This window comes from Salmo salar, chromosome ssa10, assembly GCF_905237065.1.
Source record: "Salmo salar chromosome ssa10, Ssal_v3.1, whole genome shotgun sequence".
Lineage (NCBI taxonomy): Eukaryota > Metazoa > Chordata > Actinopteri > Salmoniformes > Salmonidae > Salmo > Salmo salar.
Genome location: NC_059451.1, coordinates 20,545,751 through 20,571,504, shown reverse-complemented (window position 1 = coordinate 20,571,504; position 25,754 = coordinate 20,545,751). Strand labels below are relative to the sequence as shown.

The 25,754-nt window shown below is 42.9% G+C and overlaps 1 protein-coding gene across 1 annotated transcript in view; it reads right to left on the bottom strand.

The window, feature by feature from the left end:
• The window catches only part of LOC106613737 (yjeF N-terminal domain-containing 3), a 77,348-nt gene that overhangs the window by 9,429 nt on the left and 42,165 nt on the right, over positions 1-25,754 (bottom strand). The window contains exon 3 of the mRNA XM_014216300.2: positions 5,582-5,690. Coding sequence (XP_014071775.2) covers positions 5,582-5,690 — 109 coding nt within the window. The remainder of the gene's footprint in view (positions 1-5,581; positions 5,691-25,754) is intronic.

Genomic DNA, 25,754 nt, shown 5'->3' with positions numbered 1-25,754 from the left:
TTCTATATCTGCATATGCTCTTCTAATTAGCTTTGCAGCACTCTCCATCGACTGTAGCCCTCTCTGAATGTCTGCAACTAAAGAGGGGGGGGGGGGGGGGGATAAAGTACTTATGTCTGTCGACATTACAGTCATAACTGCAGGACTAAATATCAGCATATTACCCAATGTGAATATTAGCATACATTTACTTTATGTAAAGCCATTTTTTTTCACTAATCACATTAGGCTACAGCCCTATGACACTGTAGGCTAATGTGACAGTCTCATTGGATAGTTGTTTTCCTATCACTTTGTTCTATTAACTTTGAATACATTTGCTGGAGCAAGGAAATAAATATTATTTATACACAGCAAGTCACCTGGCAATAATGGGCTACTCTCCCTTTTTATTTATGTGTCACTCTCCGGTAATTTCTCTGATATGAGCTGAGACTCAAGGAAGGAATCCCTAGGACTTTGTTTATTTTCTTTAGATCTGCATAACTAAGTCCAAGTTTGTGGGCTAGAAGAACCATCCTCACATTTATATCAAATGCCACATCTCCCCTGGAGCACTCCTGCAGCCTGGAGGAAGTGTAAAACACTCCTCCTAAATTCATCATGATCACCTTCACAGTCTATCATGACAGAATCCCTGGTTGGTGGGGTCTATGGTGATTTTCACTCCAGTGTTTAGACACTTAGGGCAAATCAAAGCATGTACAAGTTGGTTTATTTGTGACATGTGGAATAAAAGCCACTGTTGGCTGGCTGATGACAACTATCAGCGATCAACTAGATCTTCATCTCAACTATTTTGCGTCTCAACGCGCTGCTGCGGTCTACCTCCTTTTCCTCCTCTACCTGAACTGCCACTGCCTCGATTGGCTGATCAGGCAATTTTTTTATTTCATTCACTGCTTTACTCGCATTGGCTAACTGAGATCGCCTATTTTTATTCACATATTGTAGGTATATTCTTAGAGATTTTCTCATTTAGTCTCTTTACGTGGATTCTTCGCGGGAGATATTTTCAAACAAGGAAGCCGGAAAGGGCCTTCAGATTACCGGAAAGGGCCTTTAAATGCCAGTAACCAATATGATGTCCGAAAATTACTCATCTTTCAGCACGAAGCACTACGTTTACAAAGGATATAGCCATGTATGGACTAGCTAACGATATTCTCCGGAAAACAAGCCTTTAAAAGATATATTATTCAACATGGAGAGTTTCATGTTGACCTTCAACCGCTATCAAGAACAACATTTTTGGTAGGTGTAGTTGACATAGTTGGGATAAAATAATACAAATAAAGTATGTATATACATTATTGCCAATTTATTTGTACATTTTATGAAAGTATGGAAGTTATAGTTGCAAAATATCCCAAAACCTAAAAATTTACAGATTTTGCCTGTGGTGCCTGGCCTTAAGAACTCTCAGACCATGAGAATCAAGATTGAACTATTTGGCCTGAATACCAAGCGGTCATGTCTGGAGAAAACTTTGCGCCATCCCTATGGTGAAGCATGTTGGTGGCAGCATTATGCTGTGGGGATGTTTTTCAGCGGCAGGGACTGGGAGACTAGTCAGGATCGAGGGAAAGATGAATGGAGCAAAGTACAGAGAGATGCTTGATGAAAACCTACTCCAGAGCACTCAGGACCTCAGACTGGGGTGAAGGTTCACCTTCCAACAGGACAACGACCCTAAGCACACAGCCAAGACAATGCAGGTGTGGCTTTGGGACAAATCTCTGAATGTCCTTGAGTTGCCCAGCCAGAGCCTGGACTTGAACGTGATCGAACATCTCTGGAGAGACCTGAAAATAGCTGTTCAGCGACGCTCCCCATCCAACCTGATAGAGCTTGAGAGGATCTGCAGAGAAGAATGGGAGAAACTCCCCAAATATAGGTGTGCCAAGCTTCATACCCAAGAAGACTTGAGGCTGTAATCCCTGCCAAAGGTGCTTCCACAAAGTACTGAGTAAAGTGTCTGAATACTTGCCAAGCATGTGCAAAGCTGTCATCAAGGCAAAGGGTGGCTACTTTAAAGAATCTCAAATATATTTTGATTTGTTGAACACTTTTTTGGTACTATATTTTTTCTTATGTGTTATTTCATAGTTTTGATGTCTTCACTATTATTCTACACTGCAGAAAATAGTAAAAATAAAGAAAAAACCTTGAACGAGTATGTGTCCCCAAACTTTTGACTGGTACTGTATGTTAATGTGATATGTCAATACATTTTTTTTGCAAACATTTCTAAAAACCTGTTTTTGCTTTGTTATTATGAGTTATTGTATGTACATTGATGAGGTGGCAAAAAACTGTTTAATCAATTTTAGAATAAGGCTGTAACGTAACAAAATGTCAAGGGGTCTGAATACTTTCCAAATGCACTGTATGTCAGCTCACCAGGATCCTCAGTCCTATCCTCACACATACACACACACACACACACACACACAGGAGCAATGACTGTATTGCCTCCCTGACATCCGTAGTAATGAGATACATCTGCTCTCATCAACCTGACATTCACACACTACTGCAACACACACATAGACACATGTCCCACTACACACACACACACACACACACATAAATACCTTCATACATAAACTACCGTTCAAAAGTTTGGGGTCACTTAGAAATGTCCATTAAAATAACATCAAATTGATCAGAAATACAGTGTAGACATTGTTAATGTTGTAAATGACTATTGTAGCTGGAAACAGCTGATTAATGGAATATCTACATAGGCGTACAGAGGCCCATTATCAGCAACCATCCTCCTGGCACGTTATGTTAGCTAATCCAAGTTTATCATTTTAAAATGCTAATTGATCATTAGAAAACCCTTTTGCAGTTATGTTAGCACAGCTGAAAACTGTTGTACTGATTAAAAAAGCAATAAAACGGGCCTTCTTTAGACTAGTTGAGTATCTGGAGCATCAGCATTTGTGGGTTCGATTACAGGCTCAAAATGGCCAGAAACATAACTTTCTTCTGAAAACTCATCAGTCTATTTTTGTTCTGAGAAATGAAGGCTATTCTATGCGAGAAATTGCCAAGAAACTGAAGATCTCATACAATGCTGTGTACTACTCCCTTCACAGAACAGCGCAAACTGGCTCTAACCAAAATAGAAAGAGGAGTGGGAGGCACCGGTGCACAACTGAGCAAGAGGACAAGTACATTAGAGTGTCTAGTTTGAGAAACAGACGCCTCACAAGTCCTCAACTGGCAGCTTCATTAAATAGTACCCGCAAAACACCGGTCTCAACGTCAACAGTGAAGAGGCGACTCCGGGATGCTGGCCTTCTAGGCAGAGTTGCAAAGAAAAAGCCATATCTCAGACTGGCCAATAAAAATAAAAGATTAAGATGGGCAAAAGAACGCAGACACTGGACAGAGGAACTCCGCCTGATCATTACACATGTGCACCTTGTGCTGGGGACAATAAAAGGCCACACTAAAATGTGCAGTTGTGTCACACAACACAATGTCACAGATGTCTCAAGTTTTGAGGGAGCGTGTAATTGGCATGCTGACTGCAGGACTATCCACCAGAGCTGTTGCCAGACAATATAATGTTCCTTTCTCTACCATAAGCCGCCTCCAACGTTGTCATAGAGATTTTAGCAGTACGTCCAACTGGCGCACAACCGCAGACCACATGTAACCACGCCAGCCCAAGACTTCCACATATGGCTTCGTCAACTGCGGGATCGTCTGAGACCAGCCACCCAGACTGCTGATGAAACTGAGGAGTATTTCTGTCTGTAATAAAGCCCTTTTGAGGAGGAAAACTCATTCTGATTGGCTGGGCCTGGCTCCCCAGTGGGTGGGCCTATACCCTCCGGGGCCGTGGAGGCTTTACTTGGCTCATCGAGCTCTAGCGACTCCTTGTTGCGAGCCGGGTGCCTGCAGGCTCACCTCGGTCGTCAGTTGAACGATGTTTCCTCCGACACATTGGTGCGGCTGGCTTCCGGGTTAAGCGGGCCGTCATGTTTTGGAGGATGCGTGACTCGACCTTCACCTTCCGAGCCTGTTGGGGAGTTGCAGCGATGAGACAAGTCAGAAATTGGGGAGAAAAAGGGGCTAAAATAGGAATAAATAAATAAGAATTATTTGTAAAAATTATAAAGTGTAAGAAAAATACATACACAAGGATGCACACACACACACATAAATACGGCCACACACTATTAATGAAAGCTGCGCAGGATAATGAATATGTTTTACGACGGACACGTTGACATATTGAACACATCCTGAGTAGACAGAACAGGAACCCAGGGACAACAGACTCCAGCGTTTACTGCGCCGTGGAAGCGGAACATTATTTGTCTCCCCAGGTGTTGAAAGGCTTCTGCCTGCTATCCCAACCCAGGCTGAACACAGGTGCCGCTCAACACGCACTCCAGCCCAGATCACAGAGGAACACACCGGAGATGGACCCGTCATGGCCCGTGTGGTTGCTGCCGGGGGGATTGGATGTCTTTGGACGTATGGGGGGGATTACTTGGTGAGAAATTAATCTATCTGGCAACTGCAACGACTGCAGTGAAATCACAAAGCCCTACTACTGCACTTATTCTTGAATAACAGTGATGTCATGCATGTGGGTGCAGAAGCCCCAGGCCGATCCGGGCCGAGCCAGGCGCTGTTTGTCTAGCTACGGTATGTGTGCTGCGGCTGTGTCCGCTCTGGCCATGGACCATTGGCTGCTGGTGATAATGGTGGTAAGGGGATGTGGTTGAGGTAATCAGACTTTCTCTCTCTCTGAAAGGAAAGTGTCTCATATGTCTGGAATCTCAGGGAACATTTATCACACCACACTGGGTGCCCGTGGAGCAAACGACCGCAGGGTTAAACCAATCAACCGTCTGGTCAAAGGAACCACGTGTGTTCCTGACAGCTCCACAGAGACACACTCCAGACACTGCTGCTGCTACCGCTGACTACAGGCAGTCTGACTTGGAGAACTTACACACATACTCATTACCCACAGAGGCGAACACACACACATACAACCAGACAAACACAAGCTAAAAACAGACACATGATACATAAGCAGACACATACACGTGCTAACACACACACACACACACACACACACACACACACACACACACACACACACACACACACACACACACACACACACACACACAGGTCTGATAAGGGGCATGTGGACTTGCCAGACTAGCTCCCAGCTGAGCAGATCAGTCTCTCATCAGACAATCAGGCCAGATAGTGAACAGAGGCTCTGATGTGCCTCAGGGTTTATGGAGCAGAGACACAGCATTGTTGAGGGGGACAGTTCTCCCACAACTGTAAATAAACGCCCACACTCACTGTTTTTTCAAGAATACAGAGAACAGAACAGTCCCTGTGTGTTCCCTAAATCTCTTCACAGTTCCTACTGTACATCACCAGCTATTAGAACGTTGCATGGTTTTGAAATACTATTAGGTGGAACAGCATCAGAATCTGGGGAATGAGGGATGGATGGATGAATGAATGGATGAATGGTCCCAAAAAAGGTGATTCTTGGCGAGAGAATAGGGGGATAAGGGGTACATACCTTGGTGATGGCGATGGCACAGGCGTGCCCCCAGATCTCTATGAGCTGCTGCTGGCCAAACCTGTAGTCCCTCAGCAGCTCTGTCTCAATGGCTGCTGTCTCCACTTTACTGTAAGGGAAACACAACACAGAGCAAAAGCATTAGCATCATCAATCAGATTCAGTCAATCACAATTCAATGATATACTGTACGGCAGCACTGTTTATGCATCTCTCAGCAAACTGGAAATAAACCTCAAACATATGTTGCTGTGTTGCGTGTTAGATGAAATGCTTGGTTGGGGATTGTCTGAGGCCTGAAGTCTTTCCTTTGAGCGTAAAGACGGTACCAAGTTTAAGTTTATGATGTAGGTATTTACATGGCTCTGAAAGAGGTACTGTCAGGAACAAAATGATTGGCACCCTTGATAAAGATGAGCAAAAACAACTGTATATAATAAATAATACAAATACTGAGTTATGCTAATTTTTTACTAACATAAATTGCTCAGAGAAAGAGATTTAACAAGTAATTAAAAAAAAGATAGGAGTCAAGATTATTGGCACCCCTTTTTTTCAGTACTGCAGCACCCTAACCTTGCGAGGTTAGCGACACAGTATTTTTCTAAAATGTTTAATGAGATTACAGAAGAAATTTGGAGGGATCTCAGACTGTTCCTCCATACAGAATCTTTCCAGATCCTTGATATCCTTCATCTGCTCTTATGGACGGCCCTCTTCAATTCAAACCACAGGTTTTCAATGGGGTTCAAGTCCAGAGACTTTCTTTCAATTAACTATTTCTTTGTGGATGTTGATGTGAGCTTGGGGTTGTTGTCTTGCTGGAAGATCCACTTGCGGCCAACTGCCAGCCTCCTGGCAGAGGCAACCAGGTTTTGGTTAAAATGTCATGGTACCTGGTAAAGTTCATGATGCCGCTGACCTTAACAAGGGTCACAGTACCAGTGGAAGCAAAATAGCCCCATAACATCAAAGATGCACCACCATATTTTACCCTAGGTATGAGATACTTTTTTGCATAGGCTTCTGTTTTTCGACACCAAAGCCACCATTGGTGTGTGTGGCCAAAGAGCTCTATTTTCATGTCATCTGACCATAGCACCACCTGGAGTTTGATAAACGGCATTTACACTTGGATTTGAACCGCTGCATGGTCAATTATGAATTAGGTAGTTGCATGGTTCTGAAACGGGTATATGTCAAGGCTTACAGTTGAAACAGACTGTAAACTGATGTCATAATACTGGGGTGTGCTCGTTAAACCAGAGAGGGAAGAGGAGCATTGAAAACCGATCCTACCGTAGCTACATGGCACTGCATGTGCTTGCCTGAGTGCGTGTGTGTGTTTGTGTGCAGTATGTGCCTCATTTATGTGTGTGTGAATTCTGGATGCATTGTTTCTGTGCTATTTGTCATTCTGTGCTATTTGTCATTCTGTGCTATTTGTCATTCTGTGCTATTTGTCATTCTGTGCGTGCTGGCTGTGTGACTAATGCTGCTGTATCAGAGCGAGGGAGGTAGGCCTGCTGGTTTGCTGCTGGTTTGGCCAGTCAGGTTTTAGTCTGGCTGTGTGTGTCACAGTGGGGCTTGGCCTTGGACAGGTGACAGGGACACTGCTACTGATATGTCCCCTCTCATCCACTACGTGAACAGATCCTATAAGGCAACAAAAAAAATGGCTTGTGTTGTCTGCACGTGAGCTGCTGTAGGCACACAGAAAGTACAGTATTCCTTATCACACTAGGGACACCTGGTGGAGAGCTGGAGTACTACATCACAACTTTCTCTGACTACGATGGAGAACATTATAATCGAAGCATATTGTATGATAGCATATCTAAATGGACATGTTTATAAGGTGTAATAATTTAACACATTTTATTAGAGTGAGAATTGATCGATGCAGTCACAACATTCTAATAACAACAGTCAGTAATGTCGATGTCCTATTTGCCCAAATGTTCGCAGATAAACAAAATGTTCATGTGTTACCAAGACAACATAGATTAATTTAGTTTGCAGAGTTCAGCAGAGAGAGAGGAAGAGAAGGAGGGAAAGATCATTTCCATCAATATACTGTGGAAGCAGCAGGATCGAATCCATTTCATCCAGTTGACCATTCTGCTCTCCAGCTATAGAGCTAACAGTCAGTTTACAGTGGGGGAAAAAAGCATTTGATCCCCTGCTGATTTTGTACGTTTGCCCACTTACAAAGAAGTGATCAGTCTATAATTTTAATAGTAGGTTTATTTGAACAGTGAGAGACAGAATAACAACAAAAAAATCTTGAAAAACGCATGTCAAAAATGTTATAAAATGATTTATCTTAATGAGGGAAATAAGTATTTGACCCCTCTGCAAAACATGACTTAGTACTTGGTGGCAAAACCCTTGTTGGCAATCACAGAGGTCAGACGTTTCTTGTAGTTGGCCACCAGGTTTGCACACATCTCAGGAGGGATTTTGTCCCACTCTTTGCAGATCTTCTCCAAGTCATTAAGGTTTCGAGGCTGACGTTTGGCAACTCGAACCTTCAGCTCCCTCCACAGATTTTCTATGGGATTAAGGTCTGGAGACTGGCTAGGCCACTCCAGGACTTTAATGTGCTTCTTCTTGAGCCCCTCCTTTGTTGCCTTGGCCGTGTGTTTTGGGTCATTGTCATGCTGGAATACCCATCCACGACCCATTTTCATGGTGAAGTTGTCCTGTCCCCTTAGCAGAAAAACACCCCCAAAGCATATTGTTTCCACCTCCATGTTTGACGGTGGAGATGGTGTTCTTGGGGTAGGCAGCATTCCTCCTCCTCCAAACACGGCGAGTTCAGTTGATGTCAAAGAGCTCCATTTTGGTCTCATCTGACCACAACACTTTCACCAGTTGTCCTCTGAGTCATTCAGATGTTCATTGGCAAACTTCAGACGGGCATGTATATGTATTCTTGAGCAGGGGGACCTTGCGGGCGCTGCAGGATTTCAGTCCTTCACGGCGGAGTGTGTTACCAATTGTTTTCTTGGTGACTATGGTCCCAGCTGCCTTGAGATCATTAACAAGATCCTCCCGTGTAGTTCTGGGTTGATTCCTCACCATTCTCATGATCATTGCAACTCCACGAGGTGAAATCTTGCATGGAGCCCCAGGCCGAGGGATATTGACAGTTCTTTTGTGTTTCTTCCATTTCGAATAATCGCACCAAATATTGTCACCTTCTCACCAAGCTGCTTGGCGATGGTCTTGTAGCCCATTCCAGCCTTGTGTAGGTCTACAATCTTGTCCCTGACATCCTTGGAGAGCTCTTTGGTCTTGGCCATGGTGGAGAGTTTGGAATCTGATTCATTGATTGTCTTTTTTACAGGTAACAAGCTGCGGTTAGGAGCACTCCCTTTAAGAGTGTGCTCCTAATCTCAGCTCGTTACCTGTATAAAAGACACCTGGGAGACAGAAATCTTTCTGATTGAGAGGGGGTCAAATACTTATTTCCCTCATTAAAATGCAAATCAATTTATAACATTTTTGACATGCGTTTTTCTGGATATTTTTGTTGTTATTCTGTCTCTCACTGTTCAAATAAACCTACCATTAAAATTATAGACTGATCCTTTCTTTGTCAGTGGGCAAACGTACAAAATCAGTAGGGGATCAAATACTTTCCCCCCCCACTGTATGTGTGTGCGTGTTCGCACGCGGGTGTGTCACTGCTACTTGCCCATGTATTGCATCACGTGTTTGCCTCTAAGGTGACATTTGTGTTGCCAGCAGGAGTATTTTTGTTTTCAGCATAATCTATATGTCAGCTGATGCTTTGCTCACACACATACAATATAAAAGGAGCACAAATAATCTCTTCTTCATTCTCCATTTGTGACTACAGAGACAATCTAAAGCACGTAACAGCATTAGGACTCAATTCAATCCATGGCGCTGAAGATCTGCTTTATAGCGCGATTCACAATTAAAGGCAATGTTCCCACAGTTGCAGAGATTGCATTCAAGGTGAACGCTGCATATGTCGGATCAATTGGAAATGACTTTTAACTACAATGTGCTACGGATTGAATCGAGCCCCTTGGCAGCTCAACAATGACTAAGGAGTTTGTCTCTGATGTCAAACCTTATTCAGACTTACATCTTATGACGAAACGCTTTAATAGTTATTTCAGGTCCTCAGCAGCTGAAAGTCATATGTTGAAAGCATTTCAAACGCTATCACCCTTGCAGACAACGCCACATTCACATCTCCTAACCAACAAAACAGATGGTGAAAAAAACACCATCCAAAGAAAATAAATAGCCTGCAGGCTAACAACACACAGGCATCATAAACATAACCTTCTTTCATCATAACCAGAACCTTAATTTCACTGTAACTAGTTGAATGCTAAAGGTTGGCCCAGCATTTCCTTCTCTTGTGGCTCTAGGATCACTGTGTTAAAACCCACCTCGTCCAACAGGGCTTTTGGCATTTAGCTCAGCCAATAGAGCATCACAGCTGTCACCCAGGGCTAGCCTGGGGCAGACCGCCTGGCTCACTGACACATGATGGTCTTTACAAAGATCACCTTTATCCACGATGTTGGATGGCTGCTCTTATAATAGGGCTATAGTACTTTTACAGTAAGCTATGGAGTATAATTGATCCTTGGTCACTGCCTGTACACCTAACTAAAATGTAAAACTTACCCTTGTCACCTTGGTTAGATGTTGCTAACCCTCACCCAATCCTAACCTTAACCATTAGGGTAGGGTGGGTGGGGGGGCATAAAACTGACCTAAGATCTGTGTTAGTCTGGGAAACATCATCCTACCCCACTGTGTACAGTTCTCTTGGTAGTGAGGAGCTATCACCACTAGGAAGCAGTGTAGAGCATACAGAATCCAAGACCCCTGGTCATGGCATCTAGACCAGGCCAAATTGCACCCATATTGAGTGTGCTGGGTCGACAGAATTCAATATAACTTATTGTATCTCTTTAGCTGGGTCAATAATGAGACAGAACTCCCTGTAGTTCATGTTCCCAGTGAACAGAAAACACACATTAGTACTATAGTCTTTCAAAAAGTATGTGAACCCATTGTAATTACCTGCATTTCGGCATAAATTGGTCATCAAATTTGATCTGATCTTCATCTAAGTCACAACAATAGACAAACACAGTCTGTTTAAACTAATAACGCACAAACAATTATGCATTTTCATGTCTTTATTGAACAGAACATGTAAACATTCACAGTACGGGTGGGAAAAGTATGTGAACACTTGGATTTAATAACTGGTTGACCCTACTTTGGCAGCAAAAACCTCAACCAAACATTGCAGATCAGACCTGCACAACGGTTAGGAGGAATTTTGGACCAGTCATCTTTACAAAACAGTTTCAGTTCAGCAATATTCTTAGGATGTCTGGTGTGAATTGCTCTCGAGTTCATGCCACAGCATCTCAATCGGGTTGAGGTCAGGACTCTGACTGGGCCACTCCAGAAGGTGTATTTTCTTCTGTTGTAGCCATTCTGTGGTTGATTTACTTCTGTGTTTTAGGTTGTTGTCCTGTTCCATCACCCAACTTCTGTTGAGCTTCAATTTGTGGACAGATAGCCTTACATTCTCCTGCAAAATGTCTTAATAAACTAGGGAATTCATCCATCGATGATAGCAAGCTGTCCAGGCCCTGAGGCAGCAAAGCAGCCCCAAACCATGACGCTCCCTCCACCATACTTTACAGTTGGGATGAGGTTTTGGTGTTGGTGTGCTGGGCCTTTTTTTCTCCACACATAGTGGAGTGTGTTCCTTCCAAACAACTCAACTTCAGTTTAATCTGTCCACAGAATATTTTTCCAGAAGGGCTGTGGAACATCCAGGTGCTCTTTTGCGAACTTCAGACTTGCAGCAATGGCTTCTTCCGTGGTGTCCTCCTATTAATACCATTCTTATTTAGTGTTTTACATATCGTATCCTCGTCAATAGAGATGTTAGGATGTTCCAGATGGATCAGATGAGTGAGGTGAGGGCAGAGCCACAGTCGTTACAGACGGGTCCTGTATTCCGCACGCCCACAATTAGATTTACTACAGCACTGCTCCTGCTTGCAACCTTCCACCATTTGGCTGGCAAATGGACCCAATCTGAATGTTTATTTTTGTTTCGTTTCCATGATCAACTTTGTTCCCTGAATTACAAACACAGTCAGTTTAACTTCAATGGATGCCAAATAATTTCAGAGCAATGTCAAGTATTCCCTTTTGGTTCATTTCTGAGGAGAGCTATGTTAGCCAGCTCGCTATTCTGTTCAAACCTTTCACAACCTAACTGGATACACACAAATTACCAGGTTGTTAATTCTGATCGAACCAATTTTCTTTTGGAGCCAAAAGTGGCTTCCCTACTGTGCTACAAATGTCCCTGACAAACACACCTCATTAAACCTTAGAGCCGGCCAAAGACTTTGCGCCATTTGCTGAAGACGCGGTGCTTTGTTGTTTTTCCTCACAAGCAACATCACTTTTTTCTTTGTTTAAATGTAGAATGAAACATTGAAAAACCAAGATCAATTAAAGCCCAGTACTTATGAAAATTAGTGTGTTTTCACGTATTCTGTGGTTTAGGGCAAGTTTTCACTTATAAGCCATATATAAACTACATAATGGGGACATGCAGAGTCCAGGTATTTCAAGTAACAGACAGCAGTTTTTTTTCTAAGGATCCTGTAAAAAGCAAGGCGGTTTGCCCCGACAGCTCAAGAAAGGAGCTCATACAATTTACCCCTGTTCATATAGACTGGTTTAGGTGTCGTATTATGTACACATTTACAGTACGTGACAGAAGAGACATACATTTAAAGGCTTTTTTGTTGAGCTTGATAACTCTCCACTTTCCCAAATCCAACATCCCATACAGCCTAATCCCTTGGCTGTATGTGGATTACCACAACAATAAGCACCAACTGAACGGATGCCGTCTTCAAAGTGTTAAAACCACGTGTCAATGTCAGCATGACCATAAGGAATCATACAGTCATGCATCCAAAGTCCTTCAGTGGACTACTGTATGTGTCTTTCCTTGTGTATGTTCTACAGTGCACTGTGTGTTCTTCAGTGTGTGTGTGTGTTGATTGCCCAGTGGAGCTGACAGTGACCTCCCTCACTGACTGGATCGAGGCGCAGCTGTGCTTTATTCAGGATACCATTCAACCATCACTCGGTGGCAGTGGGAGTCAACACGAAAGGACAGAAAGGTTTGCAGGGAGAAATTGTCATACTTCTAGCAACATCATAAATCTAAAGAGATTGACATTACTCTGAACAATAGTGCAAACCCCAGACCCCCACCCAGTACTAGTAATGATGCTAATGTACAGTCGTGGCCAAATGTTTTGAGAATGACACAAATATTAATTTCCACAAAGTTTGCTGCTTCAGTGTCTAGATATTTTTGTCAGATGTTACTATGGAATACTGAAGTATAATTACAAGCATTTCATAAGTGGCTTTTATTGACAATTACATGAAGTTGATGCAAAAAGTCAATATCTGCAGTGTTGACCCTTCTTTTTCAAGACCTCTGCAATCCGCCGTGGCATGCTGTCAATTAACTTCTGGGCCACATCCTGACTGATGGCAGCCCATTCTTGCATAATCAATGCTTGGAGTTTGTCAGAATTTGTGGGTTTTTGTTTGTCCACCCGCCTCTTGAGGATTGACCACAAATTCTCAATGGGATTAAGGTCTGGACAGTTTCCTGGCCATGGACCCAAAATATCGATGTTTTGTTCCCCAAGCCACTTAGTTATCACTTTTGCCTTATGGCAAGGTGCTCCATCATGCTGGAAAAGGCATTGTTCGTCACCAAACTGTTCCTGGATGGTTAGGAGAAGTTGCTCTCGGAGGATGCGTTGGTACCATTCTTTCTTCATGGCTGTGTTCTTAGGCAAAATTGTGAGTGAGCCCACTCCCTTGGCTGAGAAGCAACCCCACACATGAATGGTCTAAGGATGCTTTACTGTTGGCATGACACAGGACTGATGGTAGTGCTCACCTTGTCTTCTCTGGATGCCCCAAACAATCGGAAAGGGGATTCATCAGAGAAAATGACTTAACCCAGTCCTCAGCAGTCCAATCCCTGTACCTTTTGCAGAATATCAGTCTGTCCCTGATGTTTTTCCTGGAGAGAAGTGGCTTCTCTGGTGCCCCGATCCCGCAGCTGAATCAACTTTAGGAGACGGTCCTGGTGCTTGCTGGACTTTCTTGGGCGCCCTGAAGCCTTCTTCACAACATTTGAACCGCTCTCCTTGAAGTTCTTGATGATCCGATAAATGGTTGTTTAGGTGCAATCTTACTGGCAGCAATATCCTTGCCTGTGAAACCCTTTTTGTGCAAAGCAATGATGACGACACGTGTTTCCTTGCAGGTAACCATGGTTGACAGAGGAAGAACAATGATTCCAAGCACCACCCTCCTTTTGAAGCTTCCAGTCTGTTATTTGAACTCAATCAGCATGACAGAGTGATCTCCAGCCTTGTCCTCGTCAACACTCACACCTGTGTTAACGAGAGAATCACTGACATGATGTCAGCTGGTCCTTTTGTGGCAGGGCTGAAATGCAGTGGAAATGTTTTTTGGGGATTCAGTTCAGTTGCATGGCAAAGAGGGACTTTGCAATTCATCTGACCACTCTTCATAACATTCTGGAGTATATGCAAATTGCCATCATGGAGGCAGCAGACTTTGTGAAAATGTATATTTGTGTCATTCTCAAAACTTTTGGCCACGACTGTAGAAACTGCTTCTCCAATAGAAATCCCAAATCACGCTTGTAGGCGATGTCATGGTGACGTTGGCTCGCTAAACTCATGCGCAGAAACATGTCACCGGGACTAACGGTCGTCTCGTGACGAACTGCGCATGTGCATGCCATTAAATCAAAAGGCATTCCTTCGATATATTTTGTTTTTGACAAATGAAAAGGTGTCAGCTTGTCACTTTCACGAGGTTGGAGTAATAACATGTTCAACTACTTAAGACATTGACTCTAATCTAGGTTGTGCCTTTAGATTTCCAGAAAAGTATAAACTAAGGAATCATTTTAAAAATTCTCTCATCGACCCTGTCTGGTCAGCGGAGTCTGCTACGGAAGCGTTCTCGGAAGTCTCGCGATGTTGGGCCTCTGGGTTTAGGAAGTGTGTGCTATTAAACCTGGTGTCCCTCCTCTGTCTTTCTCTCTGTTCCTCTTCTCTGTCCTATTTCCTCTCTCAACCTCCACTGCCCTCTTTTCTGTCCTGATCTGACCCAACACATCAGAGAATAGCCACATCACATGTGGTAAAAGAGAAACAAGTTAAAATGGAGGAGCGTGTGGTGACACAGTATGTTCTCTCGTTCTCATGTTTTTTCTCTCTCACACACACACACACACACACACACACACACACACACACACACACACACAGCCTGTCTTCTTAATTTCTCCCTGTAGAACCTTGCATTAGCGTTAAGATAAGCTCATAATGACATTAAATGTGATTAAGTGGTGTAACAGCAAAAAGGGTTTGGTCATAAGAATAAAGGCGACCGGGGAAATAGAATATTGGAGTTAAGCAGCACTTAGAGACTCTGATGAGAAAAGCTGTGGAGTTGCTTCCTCTGCTGAGCACAAATTCCTGGGTTACAAATCATGGAGCCTAGTGCAGTGTTTCCCAAACTCAAACAAAACATGCACCCCTTGGGGTCCCGAGCACTGAGTTTGAGAAACACTGGTAGAGTCATCAGTATTCCTTCATTTAGCTAATGCTGCAACCTCTTCAGATCTCGGGATGTTTGACTATTGATCCAGCTATGTGTGCAGGTGTTTGTATGCACTAGTGTGCGTATGCAGGGCTGGTCCTAGCCTTTTATACGCCATTTAGCAAAGCCCCCCCCACATCACAGGCAAAACATTTTAGTGTCCCCCCTCTTGAGAAATGGAATAGAGAGAAAATGTAGCAATTATATAATGATTATCATGCAATTCTACTCATTCCGCCATGGGGCAGAGAGAAACATTTGCAGCTAATTTCGAGTAATTCTACACATTTAGCCATGGTGTGAAGAGAAATGTTTGCAGTTTTAAAGCTAATTTCCTGCGATTCTACACATTTTGTCATGACGTATGCCTTGTTAATATCTGAGTGAGAGTGACTAACAAAATCAATTGGCGGTTTCCCAAAAGCATCTTAAGGCTAAGTTCATCGTTAGACTCTTCACAAGAGCATTGTTAAATCTCCAAACTGTTTCCCTTAAAGTATCATTATTAACGTTGCACTTCACAAAACGCTGTAATCTAAACGCCTGTCGATGACCACTCAGAACAGATGTGCGTCACTTTATACACAGAAGATCCTCGCTAAACATAGAATCACATGGTTTATTCGTCTCTCTGTGACCGCCGATATCTTCAGAACAATGTTGAGTACAAATACAACGTTAAAGTCTTGCAATGGATACAAACCAGAAACGTATAAAAATATGCTTCAAATGAAAACAGAGATGACTGCATTCCAATATAAACGGTAGGCTATAGGCCTATTTCAATCATATTGAAATGCATTTCATGTTCAATCAATTGAGTTATATTTTGCTACTTGTAGGCTGCTGTCTGTAATTTGTCTCAATACATTTCATTGTGTGTAGCCTAACGTGTGCAATGATGTGCGAAATCTGTGATTTTTTTGGGGGGCATTTTTATTGGATGAGCATTAAAATAAGCCACCTCAATATTTGCAGCCATAGATGGTAATATCTCTCTAGGAGCCGATGTGTCATCAGTATTGTGAAATAATTTGAACGTTAATGTAAGATTTCAATGGAGAATGCTGATTTTGAAATTGCACCTTGTGTATTTTACTATTCTATCTCTCAACAGTACGTTGAGACCCAGACAGTTTCTAAACAATAAATATATTGATCAAAAATATAAAACGTAACATGTAAATTGTTTCATGAGCTGACATAAAAGATCCCAGAGATTTTCCATAAGTGCAAAATGCTTATTTCTCTGAAATTTTGTGCACAAATTTGTTAACATCCCTGTTAGTGAATATTTCTCCTTTGCCAAGATAATACATCCACCTGACAGGTGTGGCATATCAAAAAGCAGATTAAAAAACATAACACAGGTGCACCTTGTGCTGGGGGCAGTTAAGGCCACTCTAAAATGGGCAGTTTTGTCCCACAATACAATGCTACAGATGTTTCATGTCAAGAGGGAGCGTGCAATTGGCATGCTGACTGCAGAAATGTCCACCAGAGCTGTCAGCGAATTTAATGTACATTTCTGTACCATAAGTCTCCTCCAACATCACTTTTGAAAATTTGGCAGTACATCCAACCCGCCTCACAACCACAGACCACATGTAACCATGCCAGCCCAGGACCTGCACATCCGGCTTCGTCACCAGCGGGATCGTCTGAGACACGCCACCCGGACAGCTTATGAATCTGTGGGATTGCACAACAAAAGAATTTCTGCACAAACTGTCAGAAACCGTCTCAGGGAAGCTCATCTGTGTGCTCGTCGTCCTCACCAGGGTCTTGACCTGACTGCAGTTTGGCGTCGTAACTGACTTCAGAGAGTAAATGCTCACCTTCGATGACCACTGGCACGCTGGAGAAGTGTGCTCTTCACGGATGAATCCCGGTTTCAATTGTACCGAGCAGATGGCAGACAGCGTGTAAGGTGTCGTGTGGGCGGGTGGTTTGCTGATGTCAACATTGTGAACAGAGTGCCCCATACTGGAGGTGGGGTTATGGTATGGGCAGGCTTAACCTACGGACAACGAACACGATTGCATTTTATCGATGGCAATTTGAATGCACAGAGAAACTGAGACGAGATCCTGAGGCACATTGTCGTGCCATTCATCTACCACCATCACCTCATGTTTCAGCATGATAATGCACGGCTCCATGTCACAAGGATCTGTACACAATTCCTGGAAGCTGAAAATGTCCCAGTTCTTCCATGGCCTGCATACTCACCAGACATGTCACCCATTGATTATGTTTGGGATGCTCTGGATCGACGTGTACAACAGCGTGTTCCAGTTCCCTTCAACATCCAGCAACTTCGCACATCCATTGAAGAGTAGGACAACATTCCACAGACCAATCAACAGCCTGATAAACTCTATGCGAAGAAGATGTGTCGCACTGCATGAGGCAAATGGTGGTCACACCAGATACTGACTGGTTTTCTGATCCACGCCCCTACTTTTTTTTTTTTTTTTTTCAGATACCAACATATCCATATCTGTTTTCCCAGTCATGTGAAATACATACATTAGGGCCTAATGAATTTATATGAACTGTAAATCAGGAAAATCTTTGAAATTGTTCCATGTTGTGTTTATATTTTAATAATAAAAATGTATAATAAAAAAAATATTTGGGATTTTATGTCGCTTAGTGGATAGGGCTGGCCCTGTGTGTGTGTACATACGGTGCATTCAGAAAGTATTCAGACGCATTGACTTTTTCCACATTTTGTTACATTACAGCCTTATTCGAAAATGGATTACATTTTTAAAAAATCCTCATCAATCTACACACAATACCTCATAATGACAAAGCGAAAACAGTTTTTAATTTTTTTTTTTTACATTTGTTAAAAATAAAAAACTGAAATACCTTATTTACATAAGTATTCAGATCCTTTGCTAGGAGACTCGAAATTGAGCTCAGGTGCATCCTGTTTCCATTGATCATCCTTGATGTTTCTACAACTTGATTGGAGTCCACCTGTGGTAAATTCAATTGACTGGACATGATTTGGAAAGGCACAAACCTGTCTATATAAGGTCTCACAGTTGACAGTCCATGTCAGAGCAAAAGCCAAGCCATGAGGTCGAAGGAATGATCCGTAGAGCTCCGAGACAGGATTGTGTCGAGGCACAGATTTCTGCAGCAGTGAATGTCCCCGAAGAACACAGTGGCCTCCATCATTCTTAAATGGAAGAAGTTTGGAACCAAGACTCAGCCAAACCGAGCAATCGGGGGAGAAGGGCCTTGGTTTTAAATTTTTTTATACATTTGCAAACATTTTAAACACCTGTTTTTGCTTTGTCATTATGGGGTATTGTGTGTAGATTGATGAGGGGGGGGAAAACGATTTAATCAATTTTAGAATAAGGCTGTAACGTAACAAAATGTGTAAAAAGTCAAGGGGTCTGAATACTTTCTGAATGCACTGTAGGTATGTATGTGTGTGCGCACTAAGGCACAATGTCACTTAAGGACACACAAAAGACAAAGTACATTTTCCTCATCACTCAAGACGAGTGTGGTTACAGGAAGCATCCCATCTGAGAGAACAGGAAGGGAGAGGAAGAAGAGGCAGGGGTTATTAGACGTTAGCAGTGCGCAGAACAGAGAGAGAGAGAACAGAGATTAGTGAGGCCATCCATCTCTGGCTCAGTCCAGCCTCAGCCTGAGGGGAACAAGATGATTTAGTGGTGTGAGGGCTTTAAGCGAGGAAAGATGGAAAGAAAGATATATATATATTTATAGAGTGCGTGCTTGTGTGTGTGTATGTGCACGCGTTCGCATGCGTGCGTCTGATCAGGGCCAGAGTAGAAAACATCAGGTGTGTGTGTGTTCGCTTTTGGCTGTCGGCAGTCAGTGAAGCCGGAGCAGGTGCTGTAGCAGCCGTGATGTACCCCCACAGCCACACCTACAGCCTCAGCTGGCACAGAGAAGACTGTATTATACCTTCAATTTCCTCAGTTCAAATCTAATAGAAAGATTCAGTTTGTCACACATCTCCCCCATGAACGATGCACTGGGATATCTTGGATATCAGGGTCTTAAATCTATAGTCACAGTGCCACTCACAACAGTGAGTCATAATTCAATTCATTTCAGGGCTATAATGGATCCTGGGGGTGGATGTAGGTATTGTATGGACATTTATGGACAATATACAGTATGTATTGTATGGACAATGTATGCACTCATGACTGGAAGTCGCTTTGGATTAAAGTGTCTGCTAAATGGTATATATTATTATTAATATATATTATTTATATTCCACCAGGTGCCGGGTATCTCATATCCTGATTAATTGCCAGGTGCAGGCAGCATACAGCGTGTTCAGGGCCTTAGCACCTTGTGGTGATCTGCAGGGCAATGACTGATGTTCAGTCAGGTCTACTTAATAAGGCAGAGAGAGTGGAGGGTGTGTGTGTGTCCGGTGCACCTGGAAATCCTATTAGGCTTCAGCTCAGCTGGCTAACTCACCACAGAAGGACTTTTATCTGGATGGATGACTACACAGAACACAAGAGTGAGCCACATCAATAGAGTAATCATTTTAGCGGGCGATGCTAGCGCTAACTTCTGGCTTCTGTTACAATACCCTATACCGATCAGCAGTAACACAATTCATCAGCCACAAGGCATCGGGAATCAACAGATACATTCAATTAAAGACAAAGTCTTGTCACATCCCATAGAGTTAGTGACCCTAAAACAAGCTGCAGGTACTGAACCAGTGAGCAGGATCGCTAACTCAATTTAGAAAGCTATTGGCCTGGATACAGCCGACTGACGATGACCCTTCTCTACTTCTACCCAACCTGAAACATAACAATACGTTTACTGTCCTGTTTTCATGAAAAGACCGTCTGGGTCAGGCTATGTGTCAGTGTCTGAGTTTCTCATTTTCTCCCTCTCGCTGCCGACTCTCTCTCTCTGCTGTGGCTGAATCACTTCTTTCATTATTTTCTTATTTCCCTCTCTCGCTCACTCCCCCCTCTTCCCCCGGCAGTGTTTCCAGACACCCAGGTCTGAGATAAACAGAGAGAAGCCAGACTGTGTGGTGGGCCGTGTGCCCGTCTGGATGGCAGCAGGAGGCATACACCCTGATTAGAGGGGCTGAGCTGGGCTTTCAACCACCACCACTTTGACCACACAACAACCACTGAACCATAGCTGCACTTAACCATGAACCCAGACTGGATAGGTTAGGTCAGGTCGATTTTTGAGAACATTTCCCACATCTGCCGCATCCAATGCTTTCAGATCTATACGTGCCTTTAGAGGCTAGAGTTTGTAGTTCACCAACTGTGCTGCTGGATGTAATTTCAACATCATATTGTCTGATGCAAAGCGTCAATACCGGACTAAGATCGAGTCGTTCTACACCGGCTCCGACGCTTGTCGGATGTGGAAGGGCTTGCAAACCATTACAGACTACAAAGGGAAGCACAGCCGAGAGCTGCCCAGTGACACAAGCCTACCAGATGAGCTAAATTACTTCTATGCTCGCTTCGAGGCAAGTAACACTGAAACATGCATGAGAGCATCAGCTGTTCTGGACGACTATGTATTCACACCCGCCGCAGCCGATGTGAGTAAGACCTTTAAACAGGTCAACATTCACAAGGCCGCAGGGCCAGACGGATTACCAGGACGTGTACTCCGAGCATGCGCTGACCAACTGGCAAGTGTCTTCACTGACATTTTCAAATTCTCCCTGACTGAGACTGTAATACCAACAAGTTTTAAGCAGACCACCATAGTCCCTGTGCCCAAGAACACTAAGGAGACCTGCCTAAATGACTACTGACCCGTAGCACTCACGTCTATAGCCATGAAGTGCTTTGAAAGGCTGGTCATGTGTCACATCAACACCATTATCCCAGAAACCCTAGACCCACTCCAATTTGCATACCACCCCAAAAGATCCACAGATGATGCAATCTCTATTGCACTCCACACTGCACTTTCACACCTGGACAAAAGGAATACCTATGTGAGAATGCTATTCATTGGACTACAGCTCAGCGTTCAACAACATAGTGCCCTCACAGCTCATCACTAAGCTAAGGACCCTGGAACTAAACACCTTCCTCTGCAACTGGATCCTGGATTTACTGACGGGCTGCCCCCAGGTGGTAAGGGTAGGTACCAACACATCCGCCACGCTGATCCTCAACATGTGGGCCCCTCAGGGGTGTGTGCTTAGTCCCCTCCTGTACTCCCTGTTCACTCATGCACGGCCAGGCACAACTCCAACACCATCATTAAGTTTGCCGACGACACAACAGTGGTAAGCCTGATCACCGACAACGACAAGACAGCCTATAGGGAGGAGGTCAGAGACCTCAACCTCCCCCTCAACGTGATTTAGGCAAAGGAGATGATTGTGGACTACAGGAAAAGGAGGACCGAGCACGCCCCCATTCTCATCGACTGGGCTATAGTGGAGCAGGTTGAGAGCTTCAAGTTCCTTGGTGTCCACATCACCAACAAACTACCATGGTCCAAGCACACCAAGACAGTCGTGAAGAGGGCATGACAAAACCTATTCCCCCTTAGGAGACTGAAAAGATTTGGCACGGGTCCTCCGATCCTCAAAAGGTTCTACAGCTGCACCTTTGAGAGCATCCCTGCCTGGTATGGCAACTGCTCGGCCTCTGACCGCAAGGCACTATACAGAGGGTAGTGCGTACGGCCCAGTACATCACTGGGGCCAAGTGTCCTGCCATCCAGGACCTCTATACCGGTGTCAGAGGAACGCCCTAATTATTGTCAAAGACTCCAGCCACCCTAGTCATATTCTCTCTGCTACCGCACGGCAAGTGGTACCGGAGTACCAAGTCTAGATCCAAGAGGCTTCTAAACAGCTTCTACCCCCAAGCCATAAGACTCCTGAACATCTAATCAAATGGCTACCCAGACTATTTGCATTGTCCCCCCCCCCCCCTTTTAAGCTGCTGCTACTCTGTTATTATCTATGCATAGTCACTTTAATAACTCTACCTACATGTACATATTACCTCAATTATCTCGACCAATTGGTGCCCCCGCACATTGACTCTGTACCGGTACCCCCTGTATATAGCCTCGCTATTGTTATTTTACTGCTGCTCTTTAATTACTTGTTCCTTTTATTGGCAGGGTATTTTTCTTAAAACTGTATTGTTGGTTAAGGACTAAGGACTCGTAAGTAAGCATTTCACTGTAAGGTCTACACCTGTTGTATTCGGCGCATGTGGCAAATAACATTTGATTTGACATCAGCTCAAACAGTAGGAAACTACAGGTGTGATTGGGAAAGTGCAAGGTAATTATGGAATATTCAATCTAACTAAATGCAATGGGTTAGAAATCAGAGAGCTAAAATGCTCTTTAATGACATTGCAAAAAGGCTTAAATACCTCCTGCTGGTTGGCACATGGCCCTCTGTGGTCATGTGACTAAATGCAGGAGCAGTGGAGAATGTGTAAGTGGCTTGGTAATGAAAGTAATTGTAAGAAATACTGAGTCCATGCCGGGAGATGCAGAAGCGAGTGCTTGATTCCATGGCAACGGAGGGAGAGAGCAAGAGAGAGAGAGAGCAGTAGAGCGGGAGAGCTGTCAGTGCATGGAGATTTAACAAAAGAGGAGAAGGAAGGAAGGAGTGGGTGAAGGAAAAGAAAGAGAAGGTGTCACTACCTCAAACCCAATTAACACTACCACCTCAGGGGCTCTGAGAATATAAAGGAATTAAAGTAAAATAAGTCAACCAATCAACCTCTCCAGCCAAGTGGACAATTATTCTAGAATTGGCCTCAACAGCTGTGTTTAGATGGGAAACAGCCCCTGGAATACAAAGCTAATAGCATGATTATTCAGGATGCCCTACAAATACTACTAAAAACTGTATTATTGACTGTATGTTTTGTTTATTCCATGTGTAACTCTGTGTTGTTGTATGTGTCGATTTGCTATGCTTTATCTTGGCCAGGTCGCAGTTGCAAATGAGAACTTGTTCTCAACTAGCCTACCTGGTTATATAAAAGGTGAAATAAATCAAATAAAATTGTAATGGAAATTATATGATTAAAGGTTTGACTAAATGATTTCACTCAGAAACCATATAACCTGTTGAAATGTATTAGAAATTACAAGGCTATAATAAGGTGTTAAAGACTATAATCCAATGCTGTGTGCGAGTAGATTTTAAACACTAGGACACTGTTACTACTTCAAAATGAGCAGGGCAGAGTTGATAAGACGACCTTGGGAAAGGAACAGGAGAAGAGGCCTCCCTAGTTAGGGAGAGAAACAACGGCCTGAGAACGGCTTAGCTGTCATGAGATTAGAAGACAGGTTGAAATGTTTGATAATGAATGTATGTGTACTGTGGAAAAATACAGCTGCCTAAAGCGGGGTGGAGTTCTCTAATGATGTAAGTTCATTTGTATGACGAAATGTGTAACATAAAAGGCTGTGTGCATTGTATGGATTTCAGAGCTCTCGTAAATAAACGTTCTGACCATTGTTAGCTGGGCCTCAGTCTGTTTCTTTCAACCGGAACCTTACACCTTCTGGTATACAAACTGAGTAGTTAAATTGAAGTTTGGTTTAAGAACATTGATAACTTAATTCACGTAACAAAAATAAAAATACATATATGAGCTCCTAGAATGACATCCATCCATTGACAGACCAATACACCTGGCTGAACAGCTACAGTTGAAGTAGGAAGTTTACATACACTTAGGTTGGAGTCATTAAAACTCGTTTTTCAACCACTTCACAAATTTCTTGTTAACTTTTTAAGGTATAGGGGGCAGTATTTTCATTTTCAGATGAAAAGCGTGCCCAAATTAAACTGCCTAATACTCGGGCCCAGAGTAAATATTTGCATATTATTAGTAGATTTGGATAGAAAACACTCTGAAGTTTCTAAAACTGTTTGAATGATGTCTGTGAGTATAACAGAACTCATATGGCAGGCACAAACCTGAGAAAAATCCAACCAGGAAGTGGTAAATCTGAGAATTGTAGTTCTTCTTTTGAATCACTATCGAAACTACAGTGTCTGTGGGGTCACGTTGCACTTCCTAAGGCTTCCATTGACAGCCTTTAGAAACGTGTTTCATCCTTCTCCTGTTACTGGGCAGAAAATAGGAGCTCAGTCAATGAGTGGACTGCCCGAGGACAAAGGACTTGGTGATGCGCGAGCCCGCCAGCGCGCCCCTCCTTCTTTTTCTTCTTGAATGAATACGCTATTGTCCGGTTGGAATATTATCGACGTTTTATGTTAAAAAAAAGACCCTAAGGATGGATTGTAAACAACGTTTGACATGTTCTACGAACGGTAATGGAACTATTTGACTTTTTGTCTCTGGTACTGCGCTCGCGCGTTATGCCTTTGGATAGTGATCTGAACGCACAAACAAAATGGAGGTATTTGGACATAAATATGGAGTATTTCGAACAAAAATAACATTTCTTGTGGACGTAGGAGTCAGGGTAGTGCATTCTGACGAAGATCAGCAAAGGTAAGAGAATATTTATAATACTAATTCTGAGTTTAGTTGACCCCAGAACTTGTCGGGTATCTGTATAGCTTGCTTTGATGGTTGAGCTATGTACTCAGAATATTAAAAAATGTGCTTTCTCCGTAGAGCTATTTTAAAATCTGACACAGTGGTTGCATTAAGGAGAAGTATATCTGTAATTCTTGCAATAACTGTTGTAAATTTGATCAACGTTTATGATGAGTATTTTTGTAAATTGATGTGCACATTCACTGGAAGTTTTGGTGGGAATACATTTTCTGAACATCACGCGCCAATGTAAAAAATTGGGTTTTTGGATATAAATATGAACTTTATCGAGCAAAACATACATGTATTGTGTAACATGAAGTCCTATGAGTGCCATCTGATGAAGATCATCAAAGGTTAGTGAATATTTTAGCTGTATTTTTGTTTTTTGTGATGCATGTCCTTGCTTGGAAAATGGCTGTGTGGTTTTTCTTGTGAAGTTTATGTCCTAACATAATCAAATTTTATGTTCTCGCCGTAAAGCCTTTTTGAAATCGGACAATATGGTTAGATTAACGAGACGTTTATCTTTAAAATGGTGTAAAATAGTTGATTGTTTGAGAAAATGAAATTATGAGATTTTTGCTGTTTTTTATTTTGCGCCATGCTATTTCACTGGCTGTTGAATAGTGTGTCCCATAGAAGTTAACAAACTATAGTTTTGCCAAGTCGGCTAGGACATCTACTTTGAGCATGACACAAGTAATATTTCCAACAATTGTTTACAGACAGGTTATTTCACCTCAGAAAAAAAATTGTAGACCTATACAAGTTTGGTTCATCCTTGGGAACAATTTCAAAACACCTGAAGGTACCACGTTCATCTGTAC